Source organism: Plecotus auritus (assembly GCF_963455305.1).
Source record: "Plecotus auritus genome assembly, chromosome: 3".
NCBI lineage: Eukaryota > Metazoa > Chordata > Mammalia > Chiroptera > Vespertilionidae > Plecotus > Plecotus auritus.
In genome coordinates, this window is record NC_137772.1 from 177774781 (window position 1) to 177788295 (window position 13515).

Sequence of the window (13515 nt, forward strand, 5' to 3'; positions counted from 1 at the left end):
TAGTGTGGCAAAATGAGTGAAGACTTCGTCTGAAATTTGTCTAGAAAAGAAAATCAGCTTCGATTTAAACGCTTTCACATTAGTGTACATGTCATGTACATACTGATCTTTTCCCTGTAGCTTCACATTTAGCTCATTCAAATGTGAAAATATATCTACAGCAAATGCAAAGTCACACAGCCAATTCTTGTCACTCAGCTCAGTAAATTCGTCAGACTTCCCCTTTAATTTAAAAAATGCACCAATCTCTTCTTTGAGCTCCCACACTCGTTGGAAAACTTTGCCCAAACTCAACCAGCGGACATGAGAGTGGTAAAGTAAGTCGTGGTGATCCGCATCAGTTTCCTCCAGAAACTTAATAAACTGACAGTGCTGAAGTCCCTTTGCTCGAATGAAATTAACAAGCTTTACGACTGGATTAACAACATGATTAAGTTGTAATATAGACTTGCACAATGATTCCTGGTGAATAATACAGTGAAGAAAAGTAACATCTTGGTTAGGGTTCTCCTCTTTCACTTTATCCTGAATTCTTTTTAGCAGTCCAACATTTTTTCCAGTTAAATTTGGAGATCCATCTGTCGTGACATTAGCACGTTTACTCCATGGTAGCTTCATTTTCTCGATGACAGTAGACACCCGGTCATACAAGTCCTCTCCCCGTGTTTTTCCTTTCAGTGGCTCCATGGCTAAAAACTCCTCCGTAATTTCAAAATTGTCACTAATCCCTCGGATAAAAAGAGCTGAGCAGTGTCCTTTACGTCATTACTTTCATCCAATGCTAGTGAATAAAACTTAAAGAACTCTGCCTTACTATTTAACTTGCTGGCCAAGTCTTCATCAATCAGTTACACTCGACGAGTTACTGTCCTGCACGATAAGCTGAGTTTTTCAAACTTGCCTTTGCTCTCTGGACACAAGAGACCTGCTGTCTCTATCATACATTCTTTCAAAAACTCGCCTTCAGAGAGAGGTTTGCTAGCTTTTGCTAATTTGAATGATAGCATAAAACTTGCTTTGGTAGTTGTCTCTTGAATTGCAGTTTGTCTGTGAAAGACATTTTGCTGAGCCTGTAATTTAGCCATCAACCTCTGTGCAGTAGCCTCCCGTTCTTGAGGTGACTGCTTGCTAGCATAGTTGCCATGCTTTGTGGCAAAGTGACGGCTGAGATTGTATTCTTTGAAGACTGCAAGTGTTTCCTGGCATATCAGACATACCGGCATTGATCGGACTTCGGTGAAAAAATATTTAGTTGTCCACTCTCTATTAAACACTCGGCATTCACTGTCTACTTTCCTTTTCTTTGGTCCACTCATGTTTAATATTGGGCTAAAACCAACAGTACCGTTCTCTTATTAAATTCTTTACTAAAATAAGACAGTAAAGTATAAAACAAGTGATTAAATTTGCTCTACTATAACATTTTTGGTCTTCTGAAAATATATATATATAACAAAATCTTCTGAAAAAGTTGAGACATGGGACAGAGGCACACCCTGATCATAGAGAACAACCCCTTTCCTCCATAGGAAACCTGTGTATCTTTCACAGGCCCTTTGTTTATGGTAACACACATAGCTGCACATTGCTGTGTCTTCCAGACACACTTGTATGGGAGGAGCTAGGGCAGTGCAAAACATGGGTAACCAGTAGTTACCACTAGCACTTCCGTTACTGGCAAAAAACAGCCGCAGTGCACATAGTGTGAAAGAGCCCATTATCAATGTCAGATGCATCCACTGGACTCTATAAAAACAACCAAGTGCCACTTTTAAATGCCCATTGCAACAGTTTTTCTTATTAAAAGCTGGAAATGGCAGGATATTTATATATATACCCCTACTGTGACAGCCTGGCAGAGCATTACAAAGAGAAAACCCAGCATCTGGTGATGTCCATAAGTACAAGACTTCAGGCTGTCATTACCAGGAAAGGGTTTCATCTAAGTATTAGATATGAACATTTGATTTTCAGTTTTTCATTTGTCCAATTACTTCTGAAACCCTGAAATTAAGCGATTTTGTAATAGAATCTTTAGTTCACATTTCTATACAATCTTTTTGTTCAACCCACTGAATTAGGGTTCGTTCACACTAGCCGTGCTGCCATTGCAGTGGTGCAGTACTGCAGTACTGCAATGCAGCGCAGTTAGTGTTAATGCAGGGTACACAGGTTTCCATCATGTTTGCGTTGATGCTAATGTGCAGTGGTGCATGTTAACACAAATGCCCTGTAGCATGCATTTTTACAGGCGCAAGGGGGAGAAGCAAACGCAGTGCAAAATGCATTTGTTTTGCCGCTAACACATGCGGTTAGTGGCCAGGGTAGCGTTACTGATACCGCATCCGTATCAGAAAAAAAATTCAGCCGCAGCATGGCTAGTGTGACATGTCCTCCTGTGTGTCTTTTTCCCTGCTGCGTGCGTCCGCAGTGGGAAAAAAAACTGCAGTGGATACAAGCCCTAAAAGCTGACAGTCTTCTTTGTTTTATTAACAAGTCATTGTGATGTACAGAATGTGGGAACAGGAAAAAATTGAGTAGAGCTCTTAATCTTACCTCAGAAAGGCTCTGATACTGTGCTCTCCAGAGGCGTGTCTCCCTACATCACCACGATAACGTGTCTACGCATTCCCAGGGTGATGTCGGGAGACACGTCCGCGGGCATTACAAGGAGCCTCTGGAAGATTGAGAGGTTGTTCCTTCTACTGAATTGGCGGATATAAATCCGCCCACTCAGAAGAAGGAGCTGTGGCCGTGTTTCCTGACGTTGCCATGTTAACACTGCTGCTGGTGAAGGAGTGGAGGGGAGAGCAAGAGAACCCTCTGCGCTTTTGGCTCCGCGGGCCAGATAGAATAGCCGAATGGGCCAGATCCGGCCCGCGGGCCGTAGTTTGCCCACGGCTGGTCTAGGTGGATCTTCTGTGCCTTGCTGAGGCCAAAGAAGAGATCCAGACTGCAAAGCTGATGCTTTATTTATAGTCAGGGGCAAACAAGGTAATTTACAATGTTCTTGTAAGTTTCACTTGTTTTGGCAGCACTTGCTGCCCCTCCCACAGCCCATTAGCTACCCAGGAAAGATCTAGGGAGCAGTCACAAGATCAAGCTTAATTATGCTTAGAGGACTGTCCCCTCCAAGCTGGGACTTTACCAGCAGGTCAGTCCGAGGCTTATCCTATAACCGCTCCCTACAGAATGGGAATCCACTGTTTGGGAGAACCAATGATACATCTGGTAAGGGATTAATTTCCAAAATATGCAAAGAACTCCTACAACTCAACACCAGGAAAACAATCCAATTAAAAAATGGGCTAAGGAGCTGAATAGACATGTCTGCAGGTAGGACATGCAGATGGCCAATAGACATATATGAGAAAATGCACAATGTCACTAATCAGAGAGATGCAAATTAAAACTACAATCAGGTATTACCTCATAGCTGCCAGAATGGCTACCATCAATAACCAACAAGTGCTGGTGAGGATGGGGAGAAAAGGAACCCTAGTACACTGCTGGAGGGAATGCAGACTGGTGCAGCTACTATGGAAAACGAGTTTCCTCAAGAAATTAAGAATGGAACTGCTATTTGACCCAGCGATCCCACTTCTGGGAATATGTCCTAAGAAACTTGAAACACCCGTCAGAAAGAATATATGCACCCCTATTCATAGCAGCATTATTTACAATAGCTAAAATCTGGAAACAGCCCATTAGTATATTAGTGGATAAAAATCCTGTGGTACATTTACACAGTGGAATATTATATAGCTGTAAAAAAAGAAGGAGCTCTTGCCGAAACCGGTTTGGCTCAGTGGATAGAGCGTCGGCCTGCGGACTCAAGGGTCCCGGGTTCGATTCCGGTCAAGGGCATGTACCTGGGTTGCGGGCACATCCCCAGTAGGGGGCGTGCAGGAGGCAGCTGATCGATGTCTCTCTCTCATCGATGTTTCTAACTCTCTGTCCCTCTCTCTTCCTCTCTGTAAAATATCAATAAAATATATTTAAAAAAAAAAATCTCTTTCAAAAAAAAAAAAAAAAAAGGAGCTCTTACCCTTTGCAAGCAAGGATGGACCTGGAGATTATTATGCTAAGTAAAATAAGCCAGTTAGAGAAAAACAAATATGTGATGTCACTTATCTATGGAATCCAATGAACAAAATAAACTAACAAACAAAATAGGTCTAAAAGCATAGATTCATGGAGCAGAATGACAGATCTCAGGGGGTGGGAGGGACGGGAAGAGATTAACCCAAGAACATATATGCATAGCACATGGATACAGCCAGTAGTGTGAAGACCTGGGGTAGGGTGGTGGCTAGATGGAGGGGCCAAAGTAGGGAGGAAATGGGAGACATCTGTAATACTGTCAATAATTTTTAAAAAATCTTGTGTGTCCCACATTCCATTATCTGTATCACTTAACCTACTCACTTTAGTGTTCAAAATGTGCTTCATGCCCTGATTCCCCAAACCTTTGTTCATCCCCATTTTCCTCTGGTTCTGTCCTTACCCTAAACTCTAGGAATGTACATATAGCAAAGCTCCATATACAACTGAAACATATGAATTGAATTGTGGAGAAAAATCTGTAACATCAAAGTATAACAGAGAACAGCAGGAATACACAGTTGTCCCCCTTCAAGGTTTTTGCTTTCAGTGTTTTCAGTGCTTGTGGTCAACTGTGGTCAAAAATATTAAATGGGAAATTCCTGTAATAAATAACTGATCATTTTTTTTGTTAATCCTTACCCAAGGATTCCCCCCCACCATTCAATTTTAGAGAAAGTGGAGAGGCGGGAGGGAGGGGAGATGGGGAGGAACATTGATGTGAGAGAGAGACATCGATTGTTTGCCTCCCATACATGCCTCAATTGGCGCCAGGGATTGAACCTTAAATCTTTCAGTGCTCAGACTGACACTAACCACAGAAATACCATCCAGGGCAACAGTTGCTAAGTTTTAAATTGCACATTGTTCTGAGTAACATAATGAAATCTTTTGCAGTCTTGCCATAGTAGCCATCTCAGTTATAAAAGAGAAAGAAATGGCCGAAACCGGTTTGGCTCAGTGGATAGAGCGTTGGCCTGCGGACTGAAAGGTCCCAGGTTCGATTCCGGTCGAGGGCATGTACCTTGGTTGCGGGCACATCCCCAGTGGGAGGTGTGCAGGAGGCAGCTGATCGATGTTTCTCTCTCATCAATGTTTCTAGCTCTCTATCCCTCTCCTCTCTCTTCCTCACTGTTAAAAATTAATAAAATATATTTAAAAAAAAAAAAAGAGAAAGAAATGGAGGGAGGAAGGAAGGGAGCCAGAGCACATTCACATAACTTTTATTTTGGTATATTGTTATAATTATTTTGTTTTATTATGTTAATGTTATTAATCTTATTGTGCCTAATTTATAAATTAAACTTTATTATAGATATGTATGCAAGGAAAAATCATAGTCTATATAAGGTTTGTTACTATTCTAAATTTTAGGCATCCATTGGAAGTCTTGGAATGTATCCCCTGATTATAATGGTGGATTTTTGTATTGGAATGCATGTCAGTTCTATTTATTCAAGTGAAGTAGTTATTTCAATTCTATAAAATTTTTTATTCCTGGTGAATTCTAGCTCTTGTCATTGCCATCTTTGATTCTTTGAAATATTCTTAAGATTCAAGAGAAGCTCTACTTCCTGAGATTCCCCAGATCAGCAGGCTACATGTATGTCATATTGCTCTGATCTCTTGTATTGTTTAGTGTCTGTGTTTGATACCTACTTGTGAATTCCACCCATTTACTTATTTAGGTTAATCCTCACCCAAGGATATTTTTCTATTGATCTTTTAGAGAGAGTAGAAGAGAGAGGGAAAGACAGAAACATCGATGTAAGAGAAACACATCAATTGGTGGCCTCCTGCATACGCCCTGACCAAGGTGCAACCAAGATGCATGCCTTTGACCGAATCGAACTCGGGACCCTTTGGTCCACAGACTGATGCTCTGTCCACTGAACCAAACCAGCTAAGGCATTTCCCCCCCCCTTTAAGTGCCTTCCATAACCTCTTGAATATACTACTATGCTTTGAATTCCTTTTTTAAAAAAAATTTACCCCCCCCCATATCTATAATAATAAAAGGTAATATGCTAATTAGACCGGGAGACCTTCTGTGGTGGCGGGGCTGAGGCAGAGGCAGTTAGGGGCGATCAGGCCGGTTGGGGGCAAGCAGGCCGGCAGGCAGAGTGGTTAGGGGTGATCAATCAGGCAGGCAGGTGAGCGGTTAGGAGGCAGTGGTCCTGGATTGTGAGAGGGATGTCCCAGATTGGAGAGGGTGCAGGCCGGGCTGAGGGACCCCTCTCCCCCTCCCGTGCACAAGATTTGTGCACCAGGCCTCTCTCTAGTCTATATATATATAAAAGTCTAAGCAACTGTTTCGACCGGATGATTGGTCAGTAGCTATGATGTGCACTGACCATCAGGGGGCTGATGCTCAACACAGGGGCAGCCCCCTGATGGTCAGTATGCTCCCACAGCCAACCTCCCCCAGCCGGCCAACCTCCCCCAGTCCCTCCCCCAGCTGGCCTGCCCAATCGCCGAGGAACCCCACTAGTGCATGAATTCGTGCACCGGGCCTCTAGTATAAGTATAATTGAGATAATTCTCATACAATAAAATTCTCTTAAGGTGTACAATTCACTGGTTTATAGTATATTCAGTCTTGTGCCATCACCACCACAATCTAATTCCAGAACATTTACATCACCCCAGAAAAAGAAACTCTTCACACTTTAGCAGTCACTTATTCCTTTCTCCTCCTAGCTCCTGGCAACCAATCTATTTTCTTTTTTCTGTATGGACTTGCCTTTTCTGGACATTTCAGTGTACTCCTTTTAAAGTATGTAAACTGTTTTAATGCAAACTTAATAAAGAATCTCATTTTTAAATAGAAAGATTTCTATTTACATTTAGTAGCTTCTTGAATAGGTAGCTTTTAATGAGAGTTTGTTGCAGGATCAGTTTTTAGAAGTGGATGTGGATTAATGGATAGGCAAGGGGAGGAAATTTTTTTTTAAGTACAGGAAAAAGCATAAACGAGGTGATGCAGTTGAGGTAAGCAAAGAACTTGGTTTGAGACTTAGTTCTTTTTTAGATCTGTACCTTGATCTAGAAATAAACAAATGATAAATATGATTTATTTTTTTTTTATCTAGTCTGTGGCTCCAGCGGCCTTATTTCTAGCAGCTAAAGTAGAGGAGCAGCCAAAAAAATTGGAACATGTCATCAAAGTAGCACATGCTTGTCTCCATCCACAGGAATCACTTCCCGATACCAGGAGTGAGGTAAGGGATTAATTACACATATGTTTTTCTTAAATTTTATTATAACTTAGTTTTGTAACTTTGATTTATTGAAATCCTAAGGGGGGCTGTTAAAGGAACCTTTTAGTGTTTGTTTCTTCCTTAATAAAAACATGGGAATTTAATGGCAGAAGTTAATTGTATTCATTGTAATAAAACTGGAAAATGCAGAAAAACAGAAGAAAATATATCACCTAGATATAATTTGGACCATAGATCTATAAGTTAACCATTATTATTTCCAGCTTCTATTCTATGAATAGCTATATATGTATATACTAGAGGCCTGGCGCAGGAAATTCCTGCACGGGTAGGGTCCCTAGGCCTGGCTGGTGATCAGGGCCAATCTGTGGGGCAACCGGCAGGGCAATTGGGGGTGGAGGGGGTGGGGGTACGGGGGAGTGGCTGCTGGCACCCACCTTGGCTGGCCTGGCACTGCCCCGCTCACCGGCCCCACCCCCTCCCCGCCGCTGCCACCATTTGGGACCTGTGGGCTGGGGGCAGCTCCTGCATTGAGCATCTGCCCCCTGGAGGTCAGTGTGCATCATAGTGACTGGTCGTTCTGCCATTTGGTCGATTTGCATATTAGGCTTTTATGATATCAGATGTGTGTTTTTTACTTACTATATCCCAGATATTTTCCCATTTTATTAATTTTCCACTGCTTTAATCCTCACCCGTGGATATTTTTCCATTGATTTTTTAGAAAGAGTGGAAGGGGAGAGACAGAGAGAGAGAGAGAAATATCAGTGTGAGAGAGAGACATTGATTGGTTGCCTCCTGTGCACCCTGACCATGGCCTGGGCTGGGGAGGAGTCTGCAACTGAAGTACATGCTCTTGACCAGGATCCAACCCGGGACCCTTCAGTCCACAGGTCAACACTATTCACTAAGCCAAACTGGCTAGGACAATTTTCCACTTGCTTTAAATGTAACATTTCATCATATACATGTATCCTATATAATAAAAGAGTAATATGCAAATTAACCATCACTCCACTACACCCACAAGCCACGCCCACAAGCCAATCAGGAGCGAATATACAAATAAACCCAACCAAGATGGCTACGGCCACAGAGAGCAGGAGGGAGGCTTGGGTTTCCCCGGCAATGGAGGAAGCCAAGCTTTCCACCTGCCCTTGCCAGCCTAGGCCTCCACTCAAGGCTACAAAGTTTCAATGATAGAAGATACATAAACCCAAACAGAAATGGCGGCAGCCATGGATCTGGAAAGAGCAAGAGGCTAGGGTTGCCCCTGGTGATGGAGGAAGCCAAGCTTTCCACGCACCCTGGCAGGCCCAGGCCTCCGCTTAAGGCTACAAAGTTTCAATTATAGAAGATACATAAATCCCAAGAGAAATGACTGCCGCCACTGAGCGAGCAGAAGGCTTGGCTCCGCTCCAGGCTACAAAGTTTCAATTGTAGAAGATAAATAAACCCCAGATACCAGGGCCTCCGCTTGGGTCCCCAGGGGGCTTGGCCGGCCTGCAAACCACCACAGGCCCCTCGCCCAGGCTGGCCCCACCCACTAAGGGGACCCCCCACCCTGATCTGGGACCCCCTTCAGGGCAGACCAGCAAGCCCCCACCCATGCACCAGGCCTCTGCTATACTAATAAAAGGGTAATACGCTAATTAGATCGGGAGACCTTTTGGGCGTCTTTCTGGACAAAGCCATAGTGGCTGGGCTGAGGCAGAGGTGGTTAGGGGTGATCAGGCCAGGAGGGCAGGGCAGTTGGGGTTGATCAGGCCAGCGGGGGTGAGGGGGCCAGTTGGGGGCGAGCAGGCCGGCATGGGGTGCAGTTGGGGGCGAGCAGGCCAGTAGTGGGGGACAGTTGCGGGTAATCAGGCTGTTAGGGGGAGCAGTTGGGGGGAGCAGGCCGGTGGGGGGGGACAGTTGGGGGCAATCAGGGGGGGCAGTTAAGGGGCGAGCAGGCCAGCAGGGGGGGCAGTTGGGGGCAGTCAGGTTGGGGGGGCAGTTAGGGGCAAGCAGGCCAGCAGGGGGGCAGTTGGGGGAGAGCAGGCCAGCGGGAGGGCAGTTGGAGGTGAGAAGGCAAGTGGGGAGGCAGTTGGGGGCAAGCAGGCCAGCAGGCAGAGTGGTTAGGGGCAATTAGGCAGGCAGGCAGGTGAGCAGTTAGGAGCCAGCAGTCCTGGATTCTGAGAGGGATGTCCGACTGCCTGTGGGATCAGGCCTAAACCGGCAGTCGGACGTCCCCCAAGGGGTCCCAGATTGGAGAGGGTGCAGGCCGGGCTGAGGGACACACACACACACACCCGTGCATGAATTTCTTGCACTGGGCCACTAGTTGAAAAATAAAATTAATTCCAATATATTTTATATATTATATTTAATCATAAGTGTTATCATTTTAGCATATAATCAATATTAAAACATTATTAGTGAGGTTGTTTCCATTATTATTGTTTGTTCCCTTTTCTTTGAACTTTCCTATGAAGTTTTAGAAATCTAGCATTACCCCAAAGGGGAAGTTTTAACAGGAGTCAAATGTTTGAGATTGCCTAATTGCCTATAGGAAGGCTCTGCAAATGTATTCTGATGATGGTGAAGAAGATGTATTTTCAATTTTCTTGAAGCTATATCAAATGAACTATAAAACCTAAAATGTCAGTCTGAAAATGAACCAAATCTCACATGCTTTTTCTGTAGCTATTTATGAATAAAGTGTTTTCTCTCAATATACTCGTTTTTTTGTTTTCTTTTAAAAGGAGAATCTGTACTGAATAGGGATAAAGATTAATTTCAGTTCCTACTCTGTCTCATAACTCCGCCCCTGTCTTCTGTGGTTTTGGTTTCTCTGGGAGGGGTGTTAGAATTGTTTATACTTTATACTATTATATTGTACCTTATGTGTCTTCTCACCTCAGGCTTACCTGCAACAAGTTCAAGATCTGGTGATATTAGAAAGCATAATTCTGCAGACTTTAGGTAAGTTTATTTCCCTTTAACACATTAAAGAAATATGCATGTAATATATGATTTTAACTTTTGCAAAATAGGAAACAGGAGGAAAAATTATTGGAAAGGTTTTGCAAATTTAGAGGTTATTGAGCCCAGTTTTACCTATATGGAAGATAGGATGAAGGCACACTGACCTCTGAAATAGCAGTTAGCAGTCCTTTTTTCCTCCTCATTCTGGGATTCATGATTTGCTTTTTAAGGTTTGGCAGTTTTTAATTTTCTGATATCTAATGGCAGCAACTATTTAAAGATCTCTTCCTTCCATGGATTTTAATAGCCTGGCATATTTAGATAACAACATTTGTTTTTAAATCGGAAATCAGAGTTTAGAACGGCAGAGTGTAGGTGGAAGAATTCAAGCTACAGTAAGTCCTCGCTTCATCAATAGGTTGTTAGAAACTGGCTTTAGTGAAACTATATATAATGAAACTAATTTTACCATAGGCTAATTGATATAAATAAGAGTCAAGTTCCTATGGCATAATTCTGGTCACAAAAACATCACCAAACTTGTAAATAAAGATCCAAAGCACTTCTAATATTACACATTGAAATAAATGTGAGCTCTGCATACATTTAAGAAAGATTAATAAAAAACAAGTAAGATAATTATTTTCCAACCCAAGTATTTCAGCTCAGAGTTGGGGATGGCTGAAAAACTATTCCAGCAGCTCAGAGCACAAGGCAGGAACCCACCCTGACAAGGTGCCCTTCCATGCTGGGCGTGCTCACTCCCACACTTACTCAGACTGGGATAGTTTAGACACACCAATTCACATAATGTGCACATCTTTGGGATTTAGGAGGGAACTGGATTGCCTAGAGAAAATCCATGCAGACATGGGGAGAATATGCAAACTCCATACAGCCAGTGGCCCCAGCTGGGAATCAAATTTTTTTTTTTTTGTCTCATCAACATTATAATGAAACTAGAGCCCCAGTGCACGAATTCGTGCATGGGTGGGGTTTGGCCGTCCCGTCCCAATGAGGGCCAATGGGGGCTGGGCCAGCGGGGGATGGGGAGGAGCCGCGGGCGGTTGCGGGTGCTGATTTGGGCCCCATCGGGCTGGTTGGCTGCTGCAGTGCATGTCATAGAGATCCGGTTGTTCCAGTCATTCCAGTCGTTGCGTCGTTCCAGTTGCTTGGCTTTTATATATATAGATAGATGACATTGAACATAACAAAGTTACTTGAGGATCTCCTGTATACCAGTTCATTGGCAACCCTGGTGATACTTTGTTATTAATCTAGTATTATTATTTTCATCAGAGATATTGCCTTAAAAAGTTTATTAGCAAATATGGAAAATAAAGATTTTATTGCACACCACACACACACACACACACACACACACACACACACAGTGTCCCCCAAAAATGTATATGTACTTTGAATGATTATAAAGTCAGTGTTTATTAACATACAGTTCATTTTCAGAATTTAAAAGAATCTACAGAAATGAATTTTTTTGGTCAGTACCTGATGACCATTCTGGTCCAGGAACTGCTGATAACACAAAGCAATGGAATAAAAAATCATTTCGTTTGGTATTTGTATGCCTTCAGGTCATTGACTCTTGCCAGTTTTGTACCATAGACTTTCTTTTATGTATCCCTATAAAAAGTCTAGTGGCATTTTAGAATAAATTTTCTTTGTTCACAGCTTAGTCTGGCTTCACCCATTATTTCAAATCAGTTAAACCTGAAAAAGAGTGAAAATTAAATGACTTATCAGATGTTAAAGTGTGTGTACATTTTTGGGGGACACTAGACACACACACGTACACACACACTGAGTTCTTCAAACTTTATCACTGAAGTTAATTTCTGCTAAATAAATTATCTTCATTGTGACCATATTTTAGGGGACAATGATATTTTTTTTGGTGGAATCAATTTTTATTAATATTTAGAAACCAGTAAGATCTAATTGGCAAGAATAATTTACATCATGTAAATTTCTCAATAGAATTTCTTTATCTAAAATTTTTTTTGTCTCATCAACTCAGAAAAATTTTATAGACAACACTGATCCTCCTCAAGTAGTTTTAATAAAGATCATTGGGGTTGGATGAAATGATCAGTACCTATTGTAATTAAAATGATGAAAAGGAACAAAATTGAGGTAAGAGAAGAATAGGTTTTAAAATGTTTTCTCAAGGTTAAGTGTTATAAGATAGTCAACACTTGATTAAAAGTGCTCCTTCCAACCATATATTATTACATTCTATTGTACCTAAAATGTGTTTTATGTTTAGAGGTTATTGGTTTTCAAGGGTCTTGAGATTGCATTAGTTTTACTATCTTAGTGGTATCTTCTAGCTCTAAATATTTTAAGCAGCTTTGGAGATAATGTGTCGTAGAGAAAAGTGTGCTGCATGTTTTGTGGGACTTAGCCTCTGAACAATAATTTTGGGATAGGAAAATAAGGAAGGCCTTTAATGATGACTCAGATAAAAGATGTAAAAAAATGCCGTGAGTACTTTAGCTTTTTAACGAGTTACTTTTTTTTAGGCTTTGAACTAACAATTGATCACCCACATACACATGTGGTAAAGTGCACTCAACTTGTTCGAGGTAAGGAATCCCAGCTCGAGACAGTGCTCTAAAATTGTTTTACCATTTAGAGGTTAAAATTGCTGTAGACAAATACATACCACAGCTGCTAATTAATGTGTTTAGGTGATCTCCATTTAAAGAGTTAGTCTCTTGAGGGATGGTTGTGAAAGCTGGGGGCAGATTTTGAAAAGTCACCAAATCATAAATAACTAACAGCAATTTTAAGGATGTTTTGGGAGTGGGCTATCTTAACTTGATTGTAGGGTTGATTGTCCTAGGCATTCTTTAAGACCACCCAGAGGGTTATTTAGAAGTTATTAGAACTTATTTCCTTGATTGACAATCCTTCTTAACTTGAGTAGCGATAATTGAATGGAACCTAGTTTCTCTTACTCAGTTTAAATAGTAGTATCAGGAATATCAACGTATTATTGTGCATTTCAGTACCTTTTGTAGACCAAAACTGATAATTAGTTTATTTTGAATTTTGCTTATGTGTGTTTTATCTGAAAATTCCAAAAATCTTCCCTGAGTTTTTGATATTTCAAAAGCATTAAATGGCTTGTGTTGAGCAAGGATAGGCTTAAAGATGGATATATGCTAATATTTAATCTAAGGAAGATTAAAATTTGTTT

The 13515-nt window shown here is 41.7% G+C and overlaps 1 protein-coding gene across 1 annotated transcript in view; it reads left to right on the forward strand.

The window, feature by feature from the left end:
- CCNT1 (cyclin T1) overlaps positions 1 to 13515 on the forward strand; it is a 45697-nt gene that overhangs the window by 15310 nt on the left and 16872 nt on the right. Inside the window, exons 3-5 of the mRNA XM_080662480.1 lie at positions 7197 to 7325; positions 10229 to 10289; positions 12836 to 12898. Coding sequence (XP_080518606.1) covers positions 7197 to 7325; positions 10229 to 10289; positions 12836 to 12898 — 253 coding nt within the window. The remainder of the gene's footprint in view (positions 1 to 7196; positions 7326 to 10228; positions 10290 to 12835; positions 12899 to 13515) is intronic.